Genomic DNA, 22,962 nt, shown 5'->3' on the forward strand with positions numbered 1-22,962 from the left:
GTGGGTTTTCTTGGTCTCTCCCCGTGCTCATACAAATAGGCCCCTGGAGGCCTAACCCCACACCCAGCTCCTGAGGTGTGCCTGCGGACTACACCCCACATCCACACCAAGCTTTCAGACGCCTTGCTCCGGTTTCTAGCCTCACTGCATCAGCGCCCCCTGGTGGCCAGAAGCAAACTCTTACTGCCTCCTGTCCAGAACCCTACTATCTCCTACCCTGGGTTCCTAGTTCGGGGTAGCCTTCGGCCCAAGCAGAGATGAATGATGCATCACAAACCAAACCAAGAGTCAAGCATATACCCACCCCACCCACTTCCTGAGGCTCCACAAAGGATTCGCCACTCAGGGCTCTCCCCCAGGTCCTAGGCTTACTGATAAAGAAGACCCTTGGTGCCATAAACTTTCTGGAACAGTAGCCCCTCTCCTGTCCTCCAAAGATAAAAAAGAACGTCGTTCCCTCACAGACTTAACCTCTTCTTATGCCACAAGGTGGCTTAGTTAGAAGCCTCAGTGGAACGAGGAATTCTGAGCACCTGGCTCCTTTCCTCAGTTTCCACCCTCTGAATTAGCAAGGAGAGGGGATAAGGGGGTCTGGGACAGTGTCTCCTACAGGTTGCTGGCTGGGTGGTCCTGGGCAAGTCCTTTATCTGTGTGCTTATCTCCACGGTTAAAAGAGGGGTAATGATAGTCCTTGCCTTTTGGGGATTGAACAAATGAACTCACGTGGAGAGTTTAGCAGAGCACCTCGCCCGTAGCAAACACTCAGTAAATATTCGCTCCCTCCTGCTTAGCACAGAGGAAGACAGATGAGCCCCAGTTACAAAGGACCAGGGTTCAAGACATCTGTATTTTAACTGGAGCCTAGGAACGGGCCATTGACGTGGAAAATGCGAAGGATCCTTGGTGCTTTCTAGCTCTCCTGGTCCTCCAGGACCAGTTCCTGGGGAAGCCGCTGCAACCAACTGACCATCTCTCCCTTCCTTAGGGCCGACGACTGCTTTTGTGCTTCTCGGAAGCTGGACGCAGTGGCCATCGAAGCCAAGTTTAAGCAGGACCTGGGTTTCCGGATGCTGAACTGTGGGCGGACGGACCTGGTGAAGCAGGCAGTGTCTCTCCTGGGGCCCGATGGGATCAACACCATGAGCGAACAGGTACAGGGTCCAAGAGTCTGAAAGAACACCCCCCCCCCACCCCTCCACCAGGTGCGCAGCCCCATGTCCCAAGATGGCTGCAGCAGCAGGCCCTGGGCACACACAGACCCACACGCACGCGCACACACACACTCCCCCTACTGGTGACTTAGGGTGATTTTTTAAAATTTTATTTTATTTAGTTAGTTTTAGTTTTTAAAATATAAAAATATCCTTGTTCATCCTTATAGAAGTTGCACATGATCGTTGCAGCTGAAGTGGAAAATAGAGAAAAATAGGCCTATTCCAGAAAGGAAATAATGCCATCACCCAGATAGCCGTCATTTATATTCAGCATGTGTCCTTCAAGTCCTTTTTTCAGCGTGGTTAAAATTAGTTCTCTGCCTGCCTGTCTGTTACTGCATCACAGAACAACTCCAGGAGTATTTTTACCAAACGTTGAGATACACAGAAGTCGTTCTGGAGAGCCCTAGGAGGCACCTCAGAGATCGGCAGCTGTCCCCCAGCCCCTGAAACTGAGGGGTGGTGAGAGGCTCATGTGTCTACCAGTCCAGAGACACCATGTGGTTGAAGATGTCACGGACAGAGAAAACAAACAGCGGTTTTCAATGTGAGCCCCAGATGGAGAGTCACAAGGGACAGATGGAGCTGTTTCTCATACGGACAGCTCATGCAGCGAGTTCCAGGGAAGGAACAACAGCTAAGAATTTTCCTGGGCAGCGAGGAGTCCTAATACACACACACATGCACGCACACACACTCTCTTATATTTTTTTAAAACAGGGAATTATAACATCTTGCCTTTCCCAATAATGTATATTAAAAGTACTTTGCAGTATCATTAAATATTTTATTAAATCACTTTTTTTTATTAAATCACTTTTAATGGCTACATGAAATGGTCATGTTATTTATTCAGTTTACCATCCTTGGTTGTTAAATATTTAGGTTGTTTCTAATTACTTACGTCAATAATGCTGAGTTAAACACAAAAGTCTTTGTTCAAATCCCTGATTGTTTCATTAGGGAGGGTTTTTTTAACTGAAGTATAGTTGACACAATGGTTTCAGGAGCACAAAATAATGATTCTACAATCCTGTATGTTATGCTATGCTCATCATTAGGGAAATTCTTAAAAGTAGAAATAGTGACTCAAACACATCAACCTTTCTAAAGGTTCTCAGTCTCAAATTACCTTCCCAGAGACTTTGTTTCCTTATACACACCCTCCAACAATGTATGTGTTTCCCTATTAATCTTTTACTTACCTTGTGCGAGGATTTCACTGGAGCCTTACTGTCTTCTTTATTTAGAAGAGCTCTTTACATATTAGACATATAACCCTTTGTTATAATATGACAAATATGTCTCAATTTATTGTCTGCCTTTCAATTTTGTTTATACTGTTCACAATTTTATGTCCTCAACACTAATGATTTTTGTTTGTGATTTCTTCCATTACTTTTACACCTAAAAACAGATCCAATTAGATGTCTTTTGTGGTTTTAAATTTTTTTATCTATATCTCTATCAAACTAGAAATTATTTTGGTGTATGGTGTGAGATAAGGCTCTAATTGGTGTGTTTTTCCGAATAGCCACATTTACAGCACTATTTATTGAAAAATCTGTCCCTTTCTTCTATTGGCTATGGAACTTCAAAATTAGCAGGAGTCACAAGCAAATAGGGAATTCCTAAAAGCCATTCCTCACCCTCTTGCCTTTTGCTTGTAAATGATAATGTCAAACCAGACATCAGTGGTGGAGGATGCTCAGAGGCATCCAATTTCCCTCAACACTGACCGGCAGCTTATATAAAGCAAAGATGACACTTGTTATATTGTGAAGAAGAAAATGTCAAGGAAACAGTGTTTATGAATTAGGTAGTTTGAACTGATGTCGCAGAATCCAGAAAGTTCCTAAGACCCTTAAGTTGAAATCAGCCACTTGTTTTAGCAAACACTCTTAGGTCTACTATTGCTTAGGACAGATGAAAATACTCCAACTTAAGCAAAAATAATTGCAAAAAAAAAAAAAAGGGCAATTCATCTGCCCCCACTTTTTGCTTCCATTTTGGTTTTCAAAACATGGAGGATTGTGACCTTGTGAGTCCTTATTTTTTTAATGCTGGATTTTGAATACAAGCATAGCCACCTACATGCAGGTGAGAATTTCCATTTGTTGAGTGACACAGTCACTGTGTAAACCCTCTCCGTTCTCTGGTTTTTAACCCGCTGCAGGGCATGACCCCCCTGATGTATGCCTGCGTCCGTGGGGACGAGGCTATGGTTCAGATGCTGTTGGATGCCGGAGCTGATCTGAATGTCGAGGTGAGGGGGCAGAGCCCTGCAGGGCCCCTCGGCCTGGCCGTCCCCGGAGGGGGGAAATGAGCAAGGGGCGGGGGTGCTTTTTCTCCCGAGAGCCACCACTGAGGGTGCTCATTCCAGCAAAATAGGTCAGACCAGCTGGTGGATTTCCTCCAGCCCAAGGCCCCAGCCCAGCCACACTCCAAGGGGCTGCGGGCATGTACATTGCATTTTTAAAACAACCAGCGGAGTTACAGGGAACACCGGCTTTCCTTTGCTTCAGCCAGACTGAGTCTGATTCTTACTGCTGATCCGTTCCTTTGGGGATTGGGAGGGAGAGTGCTCTCCTGAGCCATCAGCCCTTTCTGCCTAATACAGAGCTGATCTGTGTACCCCGACAGGAGGTGTCACTCCCCCAGATCTTCCATCCTCCCAACCAAATCCTGATTGGCTCACCTGTTGGCCAAGTGGAAGCCCCAGGTCTTAAAGCCAATTGCAAAGCTTCCTAGAGGCAGTGTGATGTGTATAGTGGAAAGCACACCCCCATGGCTTTAGAATTTGACACTCAGGCTCAAATTCAGAAACTGCGGAGTCTTAGCAACTTGCTTTTGTGCTTGGGCGGGTGGCGTAACCGTTTGGAGCCCCCGCGTCCCCATCCGCAGCAGGGAGAGCATCATCACACCCATCTCAGTGTTGCTGGAAGAATTAAATAAAAGAGTACCTAGCCTAAGTTTGGGACTCAGTTAATACCGGTCCCCCCGCCCTGCCCACCAACACACCATGAGGCTTGTAATAGGTGAATTCACGCTTTTTGACCGTGTTCTATCCTGTCTGTCTGGCAGCCAGCTCTTGGCAGCCCCAGAGGCTGGAAAGGTTGGCACACTGCGATCCCAGCTCAGCAGCCCTATGAAGCCTTGTTAGTTGAGTATCAGACGTTCTCGTAGTCTTACTACCGGGATTTTTTTTTTTTTAATTAGCAATTTTGATATTCCTCTGAGGAAAACAGGCAGTAGACACAGTTTTGCCTCCAGACCATTTTGGATATTACAAGTTTCAAGTATTGGGGACTTTCTTGCCTGCTACGAATTCCCCAGCACCGTGCAGACCCCTACAAGGGCTCCTGATCTTTGGATCCTTGGTGGGCTTCTCTGGTCCTCTCTGGCCCATCCCATGGCTCCCAGCTCAAGGCCTCCCCCCACCACCACCCCTGGCAGGTGATTAGTGAACTCAGCTGCCCTGGATGAAACAGGCATCACGGCTAGATGGCCCCAGGGGTGTTCGGGAGAAAAGCCATGTGTAGGCGCCAGTCCTACAGAACCCCAACGTTCAGCTGCCCTGCTGCCTCTCGTTTGGCCTAGGGTGTGTTGAGGCCCCATATTGAAAGACTGAGGTCAGATTGCTCACTCACGGTACGTCCAGGGAAGGGCCTGTGCCCAAGTTTCCAGCAGCATCAGGGTCCTTGTCTCCCAGGAAGCCAGCCAAAGAGTGAAATGAGGACAGGTCAGGTGAGCTGTGACCAGATGAGACTGTCATGCCATCAGATGGATGGTGACCACCCCTGGCTTGAGAGCTTGAGGCAGAACTCACCTTGCCTGAGGTTTGCTGCTGCTGAGAATTTCCCCTAACGGTGTGGGTGTCGTGGTCTGGCATCTTACGCTCTCTGCCACGCCTTGGCCCTCTGAAGCTCCACCCTTCCTTAAGCAGAAAGAGGGGGCAGGCTGGGGAGCTGGCTCATGGTAGCTGCCATCACAGCTTCTCCAAAGTACCTTAGAGGAGGTCCAAAGCCATCAGTTTAACTCCTTTCAGGTGAGAAGCAAGAAGGAGTCCTTCTGATGCACAGAGGACTTAAAGTCACCAGCCCGCTATCACCAACATTTCCCCAGGCGCTCCCAGGATGCCCTTCTGTACATTTCTAGCCCACATGCCCAGCCACAGATAGGTCAGATTTGCTAGTTGAAATACTGTCAAGGTCACATTTTGAAAATAACTTCAATTTGTTTATAGGTTGTCAGTACTCCTCATAAATATCCATCCGTCCACCCCGAGACCCGCCATTGGACGGCTCTGACTTTTGCTGTGTTGCATGGACATATTCCTGTAGTTCAGGTATTAATGGATTTCCCTATCCATGTCTGACCTTTAATTTTACCTCCTCCATTATGCAAATCTGTACCTCTCCTGGCATGCACATCCCCTAAGGGATTCATATTGGTTAATTGCAACAAAGTATAGCACATTCATATCATATAAACACAAATATCATATGTAATGATCTATATGGCCTGGCTTTAACCAATATGAAATTATCACAGACCCACACGCAGCCTCACACACACGAGTGGCATACGGACAAAGCTGTTCCTGGTTGCTCGGGGGTGGGGCCTGAGCTGTGATGTTGTAGATTTGCTCATTTTGCTTGTCATAACGTGAACATAAGACTTGACTGGTGTGAGACCTTAGAACTTCCCCTTAGGTGTGACCCTGGTGTTTGTGTAGAGTCTAGTGGTTTCTAACCTGTGGAAAGAAGCATGCCCAAGTCACCAAGGGAGCGGTTCTAAAGGACACTTACTGGGACGCTCCTTATTGAGAATCTGATCTCAGAGGTCTAGAGTAGGGCCTTTGCACGGGTCTTCTGAAACAGCCCCCCCACCACCCGCAGATATGGAGAGATGTCCTCATCCAAGGTCCTCTGGGCGTTTAAGTTGTATTGCTTGAACTCTTTGGTTGTTGTACAATTGGTGTTCAAGGATGAGCCATCCAGCACATTCTAGATCTTAAACTTGGTCTTCAGTGCTTCTGAAAAAAAAAAAAAATCAGCATCCAGGTCCGTTACCCTTCCTGGCCTCATAGAACTGAGTTTTGGGTACATCCGGAACACTTGCTTTTATGTCGTCTAAGCCTCTTAGAGGTCTGCAGGGCAGGAAAGAGTGTTCCAGGGACCACTGGGCAATGCTGGAGATCCACAGGAATCTTTTGTTGTTTCCTCGGTCATGGGACTCCTTCAGACAGATCCAAAGTCATGTTCCAGGAGGCAGAGTGTAGGACATGTCACGCTGAGAGCTGACTTCTGCCTGTACAATGCTCTGTAGAATGTCATGCCCAGTTCACTCCTGGTAGAGGGATATAGGAAAGAAGGGACCAAGGGGGTGGCCTAGTGGATACAAATGCCTTCCCTTAAAGTGCAGGGGCATCCTCAAGCCTTGAAATCAGGAGGAGGAGCAGCGGCAGCCAAGCAAAGCCAAACAGAAGTCAGGCCACCTCTCCCCTGCAGGTACACAAGGCACGGAAGGCCCTCAGCAGCCCTCTCCCAGCTGTGCCCTCAGGGAGCCCTGGATAAGGAGTAAAGAAGACAGATTGCTCCCCCCTCTTTTTCCAATAGCAGTGTTGAGAACACATTCACTGTGAGCGAGATCCAGCATGGACAGCCTCCATCTCTAAGAAGCCCAGATATCTTTGGGAATGCATAGAACAGAGTAAACTCCTCGAAGCTCACTCTGCCACTAAATTAATTGATCTAGCTGGCCAGGAAACTTGCTCAGCTGTCCTCGGAGCTACCCAGAGTGTTCTAGAAGGGACTCGTGGCCCTGGTTGGCCCAGGTGGTCCCCAAAGTCCTTCAGAACTCAAGATTCTGTGGTTCTAAGAGACCACACTAATGCTTTCCGAGGCTTTGTGTGCCAGACCCAAAAAGGGAGTCTTCCAGCACTCTGGCGCCGTGAGCACCGAAGGCAGTGCTTCTAGAAACTTGAACGTACATATCAATCCCCTGGCGATCTTGCTGAAATGCAGACTCTCATTCAGTTGGTCGAGGCGGGGCCCGAGAGCCGGCATTCCCGACAAGCTCCCAGGCGATGCTGATGCTGCTTTCCGCGGACCACACTTGGATAGTCCGAGCTTCTAGGAGATTCAAGCGGCTGTCCGTTCACCGTCTGGTGTCCAGCCACCCTCGCCCTGTGCCCGTGGCCCCCGACCCAGAGGGAGGGCAGGAACCCTGGCGTCGCACTGACTTCCATCAGCTTTTCCTCATGCGTCCTCACCGTGCCTGTCCTCAAATGTCTCAGTGGCCCCTCTTCCTCTGCAGCTGCTCCTGGACGCCGGGGCCAAGGTGGAGGGCTCCGTGGAGCACGGCGAGGAGAACTACTCAGAAACCCCCCTGCAGCTGGCTGCTGCTGTAGGTAAGAGCCACCAAGTCTCGTCCCCACCAAGGGTCTGCGCCACCTTGGCCCTCAGTGTGTCTGTGACTGTATCTCTGCTTGATTCGCTTATAAAACCCCCTTCTCTGGGCTTGCAGGAAATTTTGAGCTGGTTAGTTTGCTGTTGGAGCGTGGTGCGGATCCCCTGATAGGAACCATGTACAGGAATGGAATTTCCACCACCCCCCAGGGGGATATGAACTCTTTCAGCCAGGCTGCAGCCCACGGACACAGGTAGGCTAGGACGGGCCAAAGCCACAAGGTCCCAAGCGGTGCTTGTTAAAAATGCAGATTCCCAGGCCTACCCCAGACCCACTACATCTCTGGATGTGGGGCCCAGAGGCAGGCCAGACCCCAGGCCTGGCCAGAGTGAGCTTAACCGCCAGCTTCCTGCTCAGAGCCAACTCCACGCAGCGCACATCCACTCAGATGGCCTTGTTTTGTCCTTTCCCGATCAGCTTTCACCTCACAGAAACTCTCCCCTTGGCCAGTGTTGGTCCGAGCCCATCACCTCAGCTGCCAGGAAGGGACAAGAATCCATTTTAAAAAGAAGAAAACCCCCACACGTTTGGTTACTCCTTGTCTACATTTCCTTCAGGGTTTCCCCCATCCTGTTTTATTCCACAGAACCCAAATAAAGCAAACTCACTGTGGGGCCCTGTGCAGGCTGACGGTTAAAGGGGCACAGTTCTAGAACCTTCCAGATACTTGAGGAAAGCACTTGGCTCCAGAATGCCCTCAAGGAAACAAAGCCAGTCATGCCCCACTGTCTCCTCCATCCTTAAAACATGAGCACCCATGGTCAGGCCTCTGAAACCCCCCCCACCCCCACCCCAGAGTCGTTCCCATCATTCCATTGTCTCCCATGAGTGGTCCCCACATCCCACAGCCCGTCCCTGCCCCGGCAAAGCCCTACCATCTCTGAGTGTCTTCCTCTCTGGGTTTATGATTGACAGGAATGTGTTCCGCAAACTGCTCGCTCAGCCAGAAAAGGAGAAGAGTGACATCCTGTCCCTGGAGGAGATTCTGGCCGAGGGGACTGACCTGGCGGAGACAGCCCCGCCTCCCCTGTGCGCCAGCCGCAACAGCAAGGCCAAACTGAGAGCCCTGAGGGAGGCCATGTATCACAGCGCTGAGCATGGCTACGTGGATGTCACAATTGATATCAGGAGCATAGGTCAGTCTGGGCGCCCTCCACCGCTGGCCACAGCACCCCTGCCCAGCCCTAGCTCACTGACACGCACACGCGCACGCACACACCCATGCACACACACACACACACACACACACACACCACGGGGCCAGGGAGCTTCTCATGTGCTGGTTGGAGCACAGCCAGGCTAAAACACCCACACGATCCCCAAAGGCCCGTCCAACCCCAGGTCATTTTCTCATGATTCCCAAACTCCGGACCCTGAGAACCGAGGAATCGGAATCACCTGGGAGCTTGTCCGAATACAGATTGCCAGGCCCTACACCCAGAGGCTCTGCTGTCGAGGGTCTGGATGGATAAAGGCCGGAAATCTTTATGTTTAACAATCATCCCAGGTGGTTCCCAGTGGTTGGTGAATCACTGCCTTAGAGAACCAGGTCCATGAAGCAGCGGCCAGGCGACCGGCCAGGAAGGCCTGAGCTCTGGGCGCAAAGCCACCCTGGGAGAAAGCAAGGCAGGGGTGGCTCCTCCTGAGTGAGCTAGCTCGGATCCAGCCCCTCCGTGTGTCCAGGGACCGGGCCAGCCCTGCCCTCCCCGTCTGGGCCCAGTAGGGGCCTTCAACTGAACCAGTGTGGCAGGTGGAAGTGTGCAGAGGGCCTGAGGAAAGCCCCCCCCCACCCCGCCGCTGTTCTGGACGTGGGCCTCTCCCTTAGAGTGACTGTTTAGTACATGGGACATGGATGCCACTGCCCTGAGAGCCTCTTTAGCAGGACGATGACACTCTGGACTCCGAACGGCCCGCTCTTGAGAAGCAGTAGGGAGACGCGCTCTTCCTCTGCAGCTGCCAGAGTGGTTTCCGTTCCAGGAGGGAGGCCTGATGAAGCACCCACAGACGGCAAAGCTGTTTCTCGTGCAGAGCAGCGGCAGGCAGGGGTATCCTCCCGGGTCTCTCTCTGACATCCCATGTCTGTCCTGGAGGGAGCAGTAGAGGGTCAAGTCCACTGATAAGTGGAACCAGCTCTGAGCTCTCATCCGGGCCCGATGTGCTGTCTCATCCTGGGCAAGAACCTCCCTCCCTGAGCTTCCGTTCCCCCGCCCTCCAGAAGGCAGAAGGGGTAGAGGTAGACGGAGTCAGGACCCAGAAGTAGGGAGAAGGTGTAAGCAGCACGTGACAAGTCCCTGTTCTACATGACGGTTAGATCTGGTAAAATGCAGCTCCTAATACCGTGGACGGCATGCGCAGCTGGACACCCAGAGCTAAGGGACCGGAATTATGAGCTTCGATTTCAACATCCACAAGTCTTCAGGGAAAAAAGCAACACTGGCGCTGTTCACCCCACGTTGGGGTCTTGTCTTGGTCTCGTCATTTGGTGCTGTCCTGGGGAAAGGCCCGCTTGCAGATAAAAACACACCTTCTGTTCTGGTTGTTTTCTGTCTTGTCCTCTCCTCCCCTCCGTGCCCTCCCCTTCCCCTCCCAGGGGTCCCGTGGACACTGCACACGTGGCTGGAGTCTTTGCGGATCGCCTTCCAGCAGCACCGCAGGCCTCTCATCCAGTGCCTGCTGAAGGAGTTCAAGACCATTCAGGAGGAAGAGTACACGGAGGAGCTCGTTACCCAAGGCCTGCCCCTGATGTTTGAGATCTTGAAAGCGAGCAAGGTAGGAGAAGGTTAACGCTCTTGCGGTCGGTCAGTGGCAGAGAACAAGGCGGGAGATTCACGACCTCGCCAGTCCCTTGGCCTGGTCCTGCCCTTTGGGTAGGAATCCCGCGGTCATGGCCACTGGTGGCACAAGCACCCAGCTGCTCCAGCTACTTGTGCCATCGTTTGGGCACACAGGAGACAGTAGAGAGATACCTTCTAACTCAGGGAATTTACACGAAAGCTGGGTGCTTTCACATGTGGCCCAAGGCCATCTGAGTTTATGAAACAGTGTACAGTGGGTGGCACAGGCTCTGAGAGGTGTGAGTCGGTCAGGGAAGGTGTCAACGGAGGTGCAGAGACATCAGCAGGCCTGGACGGGCAGATGGGAATTCAACGGGAAGAGGGAAATGGTACAGCTCCTTGGGTCAACGGGATATGGACCCTGCCGAGAATCCTGCAAAGCCAGGCCCTGGAGAAAGCTTTTCGGGTACAGAGGATCGGAAGAGCATCACCCCTTCCTCAGGGGCCTCCTAATTCCTGCAACAGGAAAATGCTACAACCCCATTAAAACATCAGTCCAGCCCTTAGGCCGTTATGAGATCAATTCTTAAAAATGTCTTTGGGGTCACTTGTTTGGCCCTACCACATAGATGTCTGGTCCTAGCCAGCAGGCCTGTGGGTTTACTGTGTGTGTCACTGGAGAGCTTTGAGGACAGATAGCAGAGATGGGCCCATCCCCCAGCCATCCACTGGGGTAGAGAGCCAAGAGCAGTGGGAGATTGTGACTGCTGCCCCACCACTGAGGCCACGGAAGCACCAGGCGTGGCCAGTCTGCCTGAGACACTCTGAAGAGTTTGTCAGTTTCCACACACCCTGGAGCTTCTGAGTAGGCCCCAAGGGCCTGTATAGCACAGCGGTTCAGAGCGTGGACTCTGGAGCCAGACTACGGGGATTCAAGCCTCGTTATGCCACTTCCCAGCCTTGTGACCCCACTCAAGTTACTTAACTTCCAGCTGCCTCAGTGTCCCTCCCTGATAATAATATGTTATTATTATATATTAATTATAATTAATAATAATTGTCATTATTATTATTATTAAATAATAATAATTACATTAACCTCTTAGGGTGGTTGTAAAGATAACAAGAGTAAGCGCCCTTCAAACTGTCCCTGCAACTTAGTGCGGGCTTTGCAAGTGACTCTGCCATAAAGACGGCCTCACCAGAGGATGTGTCACTGTTTCCCAGAGGGAGCTCTGTAGAAACCATCCCCTCAAAATATTTAACACCCCACTACAGCTCACGTACCAACCAGCCACAAATACTGACCTGAGAACAGGCTAGACTCTTGGCCGTGAGCTCTTTCTGCAAGCTAACATTTGGTTACTCCCATTTCTCTCCTGTAGAGCCTCGAATACTCTAATTCACAAAGGCAATCGGGTGTTTCCCAAACTCCTTTGACCTTGGAACCCTTTTATAATGAACTGTCTCAAGACACAAATGAGGATATTTTTAAGCTAAAATACATATTTTATATTTACTATAGAAGATTATATATATTTATAAATGTTTTATTTATAGTAAATAATGTATACTTACTATAGAAAAATATATATATTATATATATTATGTATTTACTATATACTATGTAAGTATATTATAAGGATTAACTCAATCTTCACAAACAACCTTGGAAGGAGGTAATGTTCTTATTTGCATTTAACAGGTGGGTAACTGAGGCACAGAGCAGGTGATCACTTGCCCAAGGTCACACAGTTAAGTGGCAGAGCTGGGCTTGAACCCAGGCAGCCTGGCTCTAGCACCAGCCTCTTACCCCTTTGCTCCAGAACACACTTTCTAGAACTCTGAGGTTCCCTCTAAGACAGTGAGGCCCCTGAAGTCTCAGGAGGAATGGGTCTCTGAACCTAAAGGGCAGCATGGGTTCCCCTTGCCAGGCTGGGCCAACAGGCTGTCCAAAGAGTGAGAGGGGCACAGGGAGCTCCTTTCTCGGGATGGCAGTGTTGGCCCAGCAGCAAAGTGGCAGCAACGCGGCCCGTCTGCTCTTCGAGCCTCGGAGCACCTGGCCTGGGGTCCAGAGCAGCTCTCATGAGATATTCTCATCAGCAGCCTAGCCTCAGTCAGGAGTCTCAGGGCCCCCTGTGGGCAGGATTTGCACCTAATGGAAGCCCCACCAGGACCCAAAGTGGGAACAGGAGTGCCAGCCCTTGCATAACAAGCCACAGCGATTCCACAGAGAGCAAAACCTGATGGAAGCCTTCAAAACCAAACCCTCCCTGCCCCTCACTCTTCAGCCCTCCAACTTTGAATGAATGAAGTGCACTTTCACCTTAGCAATTACCTAAGAAGCCACTTCAGTGGAAAACATTCCTAAATCTGTTCCCAGGGCTAGAGGTTTGGGTTTTTTTGTTTGTTTGTTTTGTTTGTTCTGTTTTTCTTAAGATTTTTTTTTTTTTTAATTTGACAGAGAGAGACACAGCAAGAGAGGGAACACAAGCAGGGGGAGTGGGAGAGGGAAAAGCAGGCTTCCCACCAAGCAGAGAGCCCGATGTGAGGCTTGATCTCAGGACCCCAGGATCATGACCTGACCCAAAGGCAGATGCTTAACAACTGAGCCCCCTAGGCGCCCCAGAGTTAGAGTTTGTAACTTGTTTTTGGTTTCTTGGTCTTTGTTCCATTTTTAGGCTATAGTAGGAATTCCAGAAATTATTGAGGCATCCTGTATATTAAGTAAACCTAATCCATAGGTTTTAAAGTAAGTTAAAGTAAGTTGGAGTTTTGGAGTGTGACATACATATAGAAAAGTGCTCAGATCATAACTATAGATCCTAATGAGTTTTCATGTTAGTGAAATAGACCTGTGTGGTCAGCACCTAACCCAAGAAAGAGAACATTACTACACTCTAGCAGACCCCTTATGCCCCACTCAGCTACTACCCCCTAAAGGACAGCCAATGGCTGGGGCGGGGCTGTGAGGAAGAAGGGAGGAGCCTTTGCCAGGAGATGTGGACTAGAGCCTGCTCCCCATCAGCCATAGTGATCTTCAAGGGTGGAGAGACCCAGGGATGAGGCAGGAGCAACAAATTGTCAGGAGCAGGCCACTTGGTAAAGATGGCGCACTCAGAAGAGTTGGGTTTGCTCTTATAGGGGTTCAGTGGCAATCCCTACTGGTGAAGTGGGGTATTACACATTATGTATATTGGCAGTAGGAGGAAAGAGGTGATCAATTTCCCATGGCTATGGTGTGAATCCAAGCATTCCCAGAGCATGAGTGATATCCTTACGGTCAAAAGAAGACTAGAGAAAGATGGGGGCAGAGAAATCCAAAGAGTTGAGATAGCTCTACAAAGCTTGCCCTCCCCTGCGTCCTATTGGAGGACCAGTCGGCATTGTTCCTTCTCCTTCCATTAAAGGAGTCCTGTTCACATCACGTCTGTGGTTCTGTGTGGACAGGTATCTGGTTTTATCGGATGGATAAGAAATAGTGGATAAGGAGATAGAAATCCCAGAAATAAATTCACTTTCTGGTCAACTCGCAGAAATACAGCTGTCCTATAAGTAAAGCATGTGCCTTCCCATCTTTGCCTTGTGCTCATTCGTACATTACTTGAAATCTGGTTGCAGGTGTGTGTATGTTGTTTTTTTTTTTCTCCCTCTTCTAAATTTTACCTTCAAAGGAATTCAGCGTCTCTAGATTTTCCAGGATCAGAAAAATACAGCCATTTCTTAATATACATCTGTTTAAAGAAAGTTCCTGGTCCATTTCTCCCACACGTAACTCCCCAGAGCATTGATTCATTCCACAGTCACCAGGTCTGACTATGCCGCAGTGGTGATGGGACAGACACATTCTTTCTCCTCCTGGAGCTTGCTCTGTCCAAGGGAGGGCCAGACACCTGGTAAGCAAGGAGATGGGTCAGCAAAAGAGAGTGAGAGCTTGATACACACTAGGAAAAAAAAAAAAACAGTTATACGGTGTCTGCAGGGGGGGTCGTCAGGCAAGGCATAATGTAGACAAGGTATAAGGAAGGTCTCCCTGAGAAGGTAGCGTTTGAACAACCACCGAAGTGAGGAAAAAGCTCCAGCCATGCAGAGGTCTGGGGGGCAAAAGCATTCCAAGTGGGGAGCTGAGGCTCTTAACAGAAACGTGCTTGGTGTGTTGAGGTGACAGGAAAAAGAGCAAGGTCACTGAGGCAGGGGGACAAATAAGAATCAGAGGAAAAAATCAGATTGCATGGAGTCATTCTCCATGGTGAAAAGTGTGGTGTCCCTCCACACGCGGTGACTAGAACACCGCTGGAGGTTTTAGAGACAAGACCTTATCTGTGGGTTTTTTTTTTTTCTTGTGATTTGTACACAGTTTTATTTTTTCTCAATTTTTAATTGAAACATCTTAGTTTTTTAAACTTTTGATTTTGAGATTATAGATTCACATGCAATTTATATACCACTGTATAGCCTTTGCTCGGTTTCCCCTACTGGCAGTATCTTACTAGACTATGGTAAAAACCACAACCACAATATTGATGTGATACAGCCAACACGCAGAGAATTTCCATCCCCCCACAGGATTCCCTCATATTGTACTCTCAGCCAAACCCATTTCCATTCAGCTGCCACCCCATTCTTACCCCCTGGCAACTTCTAATCTGGTCTCCATTTCTCTAATTTTATTTCAAGGATGTAATTTCGGGGGCGCTGGGGTGGCGCGGTCAGTTAAGCATCCGACTCTTGGCGTTGGCTCAGGTCATAACCTCAGCGTCATGAGACTGAGCCCCACATCGGGCTCCACGCTCAGCCTGGAATTTGCTTGAGATTCTCTTTCCTTCTCCCACTGCTCCTCCTGGTCGCGCATTCTCTTTCTCTCTCTCTCAAATAAATAATTAAATCTTTAAAAAAAAAAAAAAGAATGTAATTTTGGTGGAATCATATGGTACGGGACTTTTTAGAATGAGATTTTCTCATTCAACATAATTCTCAGAAGATTCTTTGGGTTGTTGGATGTATTCATAGTTTGTTTCTTGTCATTGCTGAGCAGTAGCCCGTAGCACAGACATACCACGGTTTGTGTGCCCACTCACCCACCAAAGGTCAAGGACAGCCGAATTGTTTCCAGTTTCAAGCTGTTACAAATATAGCTGTTCTAAACATTCGTGCCCAAGGTTTCATCCGAATGTATGTCTTCCTCTCTCTGGGATAAACGTCCAGGAGTGTGATTGCTGGGTTGTATGGCGCTAGCTGTGTGATTTGGGGTTTTTTGTTTGTTTTGTTTTGTTTTTAAAGATTTTATTTATTTATTTGACAGAGATCACAAGTAAGCAGAGAGGCAGGTGGGCGGCGGGGGCAGGGGGTGGTTAGCAGGCCCCCTGCTGAGCAGAGAGCCCGATGTGGGGCTCGATCCCAGAACCCCGGGATCATGACCTGAGCCAAAGGCAGAGGCTTTAACCCACTGAGCCACCCAGGCGCCCCTGTGTGATTCGTTTTTAAAGAAAGTGCTGAACTGTTTTGGAGAGTGGCTGTACCATTTGACATTTCCACCAGCAAAGTAGGAATGAGCCCATTTCTCTACATCCTAGCAGTTTGCCATTACTGCTTTTTTTTTTTTTATTTTCGCCATTCTGATAGATGTGCAAGTGACATCTCGTGGTTTTAATTTTCATTTCCCTAAGTGGCTCGCGGTGTTGAACATATTTTCATGTGCTTATTTGCCATCTGTACATCCTCTTCCATGAACGGTCTCTTTGTGTCTTTGCCTGTGTTCTAATTAAGTGGTCTGCTTTTTAGCTGTTGATTTTGAGTGAGACAGATCTTTTGTCAGATAGGTGGTCTGCACCTATTTTCTCCCATTCAGTAGCTTTTTTTTTTTTTTTTAATCCTTTTGACAGGGTCTTTCACAGAGCAAAAGCTTTTAATTTTGAGGAAATCTAATAGATCAGTGGTTTTTTTTTTTACGGAGATTATACTTTGGGCATCAAGTAATAGAACTCCTTGCCTTGCCCTAAATCATGAATATTTCCTTATATTTTTTCCTAGAAATTTTAGTTTTATGTTTTCTACTGAGTCATTTTGCATTCATTTTTGTGTGAGGTGTGGGACTTCCATCAAGGTTTTTGGTTTTTGTGTGTTTTTGTTGGTTTGCCTATGGATGGTATCTTAGCTTCCCTTATTGGACAGACTGTCTCTCCTTCATTGAATTACTTTTGCACGTTTGTCAAAAGCGAGTTGGGCATATTCATGTGGGTCTCTTTCTGGGGTCTCAGCTCTGCTTTACTGATCTGTGTGTCTGTCCCTCCACCATTAACCATACCGTCTTGATTAGTGTAGTTGTAAAATAAATCTGGAAGTTAGGCAGACTTACTCTTTCCACTTTATTCTTCTTTTTTTTAATTTTTTCTACTCTTCTTTTTAAAAATGATGTTAGCCATGTTCTTTGGCTTTCCATATTAATTTTGTGGGTTTTTTTTTTTTCAATTAAACTCTACCCTCGATGTGTGGGCCCAGAATTCACGACCTGAAGATAAAAAGTCACATGTTCTGTTGACTGAGCCAGCCAGGCGCCCCCTCCATATAAATTTTAAACTTACTGTATCAAACAACAATCAAATCCTGCGGAAATTTGAATGGGCGTTGCGTCAACCTCTAGGTCAATACAGTGAGAATTGACCTCCTTACTATATTAAATCTTTCAGTGTATGAATTGTATTTCTTCATGTACTTAGATTATCTTTGATTTTTGAGATTTATTTATTTATTTGAGAGAGAGGGAGAGCAGGGAGAGGGGCAGAGGATGAGGCAGAATCCTAAAGCAGACTCCCTGCTGAGCAGGGAACCCAACGCAATGCTCCATCTCATGACCCTGAGACCATGACTTGAGCCGCTGTCAAGAGTCACCACTTAACTGACTGAGCCACCCAGGCATCCCAATCGCCTTTGATCTCTTTCATCAATACTGTGGGGTTTGCAGCATACAAGTCCTGTTTTGTTAGATTTATCTAAACGTATTTCTCCCTTTTTTGAGCAATTGTATATATTTTTATTTTTTGTCCATGTGTTTGTTGCTAGGACAAAGAAATACAATTGATTTCTCTATGTTTATCTCGTATTCTCCAACCTTGCTGGATTCGTTTATTCTAGGAATTTTTTGTAGATCTACTGGGATTTTCTACTTAGATAATCATGTCATCTGCAAATAAAGATAGTTGTATTTCTTCCTTTTCAATCTGACCCTGAAGATTTCTTTGGGGGAGAGTTTTTTTCAACTATGAATTCAATTTCTTTAATAGCTATACAGCTATTCAGGTGAGCTATTTAATATTGGATGCATTGGGGTACTTTTTGGGGGAGGAATTGGTTCATTTCATCTGTGTTGACAGATTTATGTGGGTAGAGTTGTTCGTCATAATCCCCCTTCTTATCTTCTGATGTCTATAGTCTGTTGTGCTAGCCCTTGTTTCATTCCTGATTTTGTTAATATGTGTTCTTTTTTTTTTCCTTTGACAGTCTTCCTAGAGGTGTGTTTATTTTATTCACCTTTTCAAAGAATTCACTCTGTGTTTCATTATTTTCTCTACTATTTTTCTGTTTTAACCTCTATCGATGGTTGCTCTTACCTTTATTATTTGCTTACTTTGGGTTTATTTTGCTTTTCTTTTTCCAGGTTCTTGAGTAGGAACTTAGATTACTGATTTGAGACTTTTTCTCTTATATATACATTTTATACCGTATATATCCTTCTCCACACTGCTCTGGCTGTGTACCATAAATTTTGATGTTATTTTCATTTTTTATTCAGTTCCGTGTTATTCTTTATTTCCCCCTGGAACTTCTCTCTCTTTTTTTTTTTTTTTTTTTTTTTGACTTACGGATTATTTAGCCATGTGTTGTTTAGTTTCCAAATGTTTGGAAATTTTCTTATTATCTGTTATTGATTTCTAGTTTGACTCCACTGGGGTCAGAGAGTACCTTCTGTATTACTTGATCATTTTAAGTTTTTGAGTTTGGCTTTATGGCCCTACGTATGGTCTATCGTGATATCTTCCATGGACACTTGAAAACACTGTTTTCTGCTATGGTCAAGTGGAGTGTTCTATAAGCTTCAGGAAGATTCTGTTGGTTGATGGTGATGTTGAGTCTTCGTAGCCTACAGATTCTCTCCCTGTGCTATCAGTTCAGATAGGGGTGTTGAAGTCTCCAACTGTAATTGTGGATTTGTCTGTTTCTCCTGCCAGTTCTCTCAGAATCACATAGAAGACACATCTAAGCTCTATTTTTGGGTGCCTACACATTTAGGACTGCAATATCTTCTTGGTGAATTAACCCTTTTATCATTAAATAATGCTCCTCCCTGCTTCTGTTCATTTTCTTTGCTCTGAAATCCACTTTATCTGATATTAATACAGCCACTCCTGCTTCTCTTTGATTAAGGTTTACATAATTTTTTTTACCCTCTTACTTTCAACCTGCCTTTTTCATTATATTTAAAGTGATTTCTTCCCCTGGGGCTAATAATACATTATATGTTAATAAAAAACAAAACATTTTTTAAAAAGTGATTTCTTGTAAACAACATATAGTTGAGCTCTTCATCCGTTTTGCCAATCTCTGTCTTTTAATTGGTATATTTAGACCATTTGTATTTTTTTATATTTTAGGGCTTACGTCTGCCATCTTATTTTTTGTTTTCTGTTTGGTTTCTCTTCCTTAGGTTTTCTTTTCCCTGCCTTCCTATGGGCTACTTGAACATATTTTTGAATTCCATTTTTATTTGTCTGTAATTTTTTGATAGCTTTTGTATAGTTTCATATCGCTTTTCTAGTGGTTGCTTGCAGTATTCCATTATATATATATGTAACAGCACATTCTACTGGTACCATCTTTTTACTAGTTCAAGTGAAATAAAGAACCTTGCCTCCCTTTATGCCCATTTGCCCTCCCCAACTTATGACATAATTGTCTTTAAATATTTCCTCTACCTGCATTTAGAGCCACAACAGACAGTGTTACAATTTTTGCATCAACCATCAAATGTAATTAGGAAACTCAAGAGGAGAAAGAAGGCCTATTAGCTTACCCATATTCTTGTTTACCATGTTCTTTCTTCCTTCCTGAGGTTCCAAGCTTACTGTTTTATCCCTTCCTTTCAATTTAGGGAAATTTCTTTAGCCATTCTTCTAGGGGAATTCTCCTGGTGACAAATTCTCTAAGTTTTCCTTCATCTAAGAATGTCTGATTTCCCTTTCATTACTAAAAGATACTGTCACGGGTTATTATTTGCTTGATATTTTCCTTTACATCAACTTATCATCTGTTAAATGCATTTAGAAAGGAAATGTTAAAGTACTACCATAAACAGAAAGTCTGCATCACTTGCTGTGAATAGAGGGGACATATCAAAATACACAGGTGACTATTTAAAAGCACTTTATTGTGTGTTCGATTTCATTTTGTACACAATTCCAGTGACAGATGTGGGACTCTGGCTGACCTCAGGGAACTCTGGTGCCCCTCCCATCTCTTTGGTGCCCTTCCCATACCTTTTCCAGGTGTGTTCGAGCAGAGAGAGGCCCATTGCTCACAGGTCAGCCCAGCATATCCCACAAGGGAGGGCCCATCTAGGGACAAACCACTGTTGACGATGGACTGAGGCAGAGAACTCACTGCCGTTGTCCCCCTGAAAGTAACAGTATTTCCAGCATCTCCTGATTTTGAGATGTGGCTTTTTTCACCTTTTAGCATTTCACAATTTGAAATGGGTCTTTGAAAACAGATGTGTATATTTAATGCAGTGAGGTCTTTTCTTTTTTTTTTCCTCTCTCCCTAAAAGCTGCCATTAATTGTATGACATTTTAGAATCTAGAAAAAGAGAGATTGGTTTGAATTGTAGGAAATTGCTGTTCATTTGAGGGGTTACAAAAATGGTCAAATCTCGGCACTTTCCTTTGGTTCAGTCTAATGGTACGCTGTGATCTGATCCTTTTTAGTTCTCCTACCAACCTCAGCAAGCAGATATTTTTAATCCACTTTGGAAGAGGACGCCAAGACCCGGAAAAGCTGAGTAACTTTCCTAAGGTCACAGAGCTAGTGAACAAGGAGCCAGAATTGGGACCCAACCCCATCTGGCCCCACTGCTCCATGTTTTTACCACTGTGTAGAACCCCTGCCTAATTCCCCTAAAAAGGCACTTGGGGATCAATCCCAGCATTCCTTTCTGAAGAAAAGAAAATGTTTTGGTGTCTTCTTAGGGGAGAAATGAGGGTCTGAGGAAGAGAGGAAAGATGTCATCCCCAAATTCACAGGTGCCCCTCTCAGGCATTGCCTTCCAACCGTGGCAATAAGAACTTCACTTCGCTCCCCTTTCATTCTATGGAGCCACACAGTTCTGAGTCCTCAAGTCCGAAGTTCACACCAGGTGCACACCCAGCATTTTCCATGAGAGATCTGAATGGCTGGTACCTAGCAGCATACCAGTAACCACCGCTAACCAGGTGCCATGTACTCAGCTCAGCCAGACGCCCACCCATCCCCCGCCCACGCCTTCACCTAAAAGTACTTCTCTTAAATGTACAACTCAGAGGAGAGTATAAGTATCTTCCCAGCACACCTACCCCACCTATCCACGCCTCCGTTCTGCTGCCTTCCAGTTGGAGGCCAGAGTTAACCAAACCCAACAGATACCCCAAACTGACCATCTAACCCAGCAGGTCTCTCCCCACTGGAGCTATTAACTGATACTAATTACAGCACCCCTTCTTGCTCGGAGGAGCCCTCCTGGAGTTGTGATTCATTTGGGTGCTGGGGAACTAGAGGGAATGAGACCAACAACCCCTCTATCTGGAGGAAGGGTACAGGAAAGGGCACAGAGCAGACACCTCAACAAACCCAGAGGAAGTCAAGGATAGAGTGGGGAGTTTTCTCTTGGGGGGGCCTGATGTCTGAAAGAGAGGTGGCCTGAAAGCCTTGAGAAAGGTAGCATTTTGGGTCCTGACCTTGGGAGCATCACCGTCAACCTTCACATGGTGTCCAGCGCTTAGCAGATGCCCAGTAAATAGTTGAAGAAAGAATTACCGCGTGAATGGCTACATTGCTTAGCACATGGCGTGATGTTCACATTCATGAGAACTTTAAGGGATACGTGACTAAAGCCCAGGGAATGGCCAGTGTCCACTTTGACCCTTGACTCTTCCTCTTTCCCTTTCTCCTGAACTTCTAATACTTTCATCATAATCATCCTGTTTCTTCAGGGGGTAGGGGGATTTTTTTTGGCCAATAATAGACTTCATTTTTTAGAATGGCTTTAGCTTTACAGAAAAATTGAAAAGACAGCACAGGGTTCCCCACACAATCCCTCACCCACATTCCCTTATTATTAACATCTTACAGTGGCGTGGTACATTTGTTTTAATGAATGAGCCAACATTGAGACATTATTCCCTACTTTATTCCTGTTTCCTTAGTGTTTGTCTAATGTCTTCTCCTGCTCCAGGATCCCATCCAGAGCACCACATTACTTCTCTTGGCCAAGACCACTTCTCAGACTTGTTTTTTGGTGACCTTGACAAATTTTGAGGAGTCCTAATCAAATATACCATAAAGGATGCCCTCTCATGGAAGAGGGAATGTTTTTCTTGCTGTTAGACTGGGGTTGTGGGTTTAGAGCAGAGGACTACAGAGGTCAAGTGCCATTCCCACCACATCAAGGGCACACACTCTCAACCTGAGTGTTCACTGCCAACGTTGACCTGGATCACCTGGCTGAGGTTGGCACCTGTCAAGTTTCTCACCTGCAGACTTGACTCTTTTCCCCTTTTCCCACCTGTTCTCCTTGGAGTGGAGTCCCTGTGTGCAGCCCTCCCCTAGGAGTGGGCACAGATGCTCCTCCCAGGTAACTTGTCCCTATTTGAGGCTTGTCCCCTTAGACCAGACATGGCCAGCCCTTCCCTTTACTTTCTCGGATGACACAACACACACAAAGTTAGACCACCACCACCACCACCAATCAATCAATGAGCCACCAAAGAAGAACACCGGCTGCTCAGGCCTCTGCCACAGGCCACCAAGTCCAGGAAGTACATCTTCCTTCATTCCGTTACCCGAGGTGGTTAGACACTTGCTTGTTTTTCTGTGGTTTCCACGGAAACCAGATACAGTATCTCGCTTCTCTCCCTGCTTAGGGTCTCACGGAGACCTGAAGTCAAGGTATCCACAGGGCTGTGTTCCTTTCCAGAAGCTTCAGGGAAGAATGCACCTGCAAGCTCATTTAGGTTTGGGTAGAATTGACTTCCTGGTGGTTGTAAGACTAAGGCCCCACTTCCTTGCTGCCTGCCACTGGGGGGTCCCATTTCTCTCGCAGAGTTGTTGCCCGCACTCCCCCACTCAAGCTTGCCATGGGGTCCCTTCCATCTGGAAACCAGCAACAGCACATCAAGTCCTTCTCAGGCTTCAAATCCCTTGACTTCCTCTTCTCCCCCATCCCTTCTGAATCCTCTTCTGCCTCTAATTTTAAG

At 46.9% G+C, this 22,962-nt stretch overlaps 1 protein-coding gene across 2 annotated transcripts in view; it reads left to right on the plus strand.

Annotated features, from left to right (window-relative positions):
* Positions 1-22,962, plus strand: part of BTBD11 (BTB domain containing 11) — a 291,628-nt gene that overhangs the window by 243,210 nt on the left and 25,456 nt on the right. Inside the window, exons 5-11 of one of the 2 annotated variants that reach the window (XM_032836534.1) lie at positions 986-1,151; positions 3,391-3,480; positions 5,461-5,562; positions 7,536-7,629; positions 7,746-7,881; positions 8,604-8,824; positions 10,279-10,457. In XM_032836534.1, coding sequence (XP_032692425.1) covers positions 986-1,151; positions 3,391-3,480; positions 5,461-5,562; positions 7,536-7,629; positions 7,746-7,881; positions 8,604-8,824; positions 10,279-10,457 — 988 coding nt within the window. The remainder of the gene's footprint in view (positions 1-985; positions 1,152-3,390; positions 3,481-5,460; positions 5,563-7,535; positions 7,630-7,745; positions 7,882-8,603; positions 8,825-10,278; positions 10,458-22,962) is intronic. The other variant, XM_032836535.1, reaches the window with a different exon arrangement.

This window comes from Lontra canadensis, unplaced genomic scaffold (genome assembly GCF_010015895.1).
Source record: "Lontra canadensis isolate GAN:19392208 unplaced genomic scaffold, GSC_riverotter_1.0 scaffold93, whole genome shotgun sequence".
NCBI classification, from domain to species: domain Eukaryota; kingdom Metazoa; phylum Chordata; class Mammalia; order Carnivora; family Mustelidae; genus Lontra; species Lontra canadensis.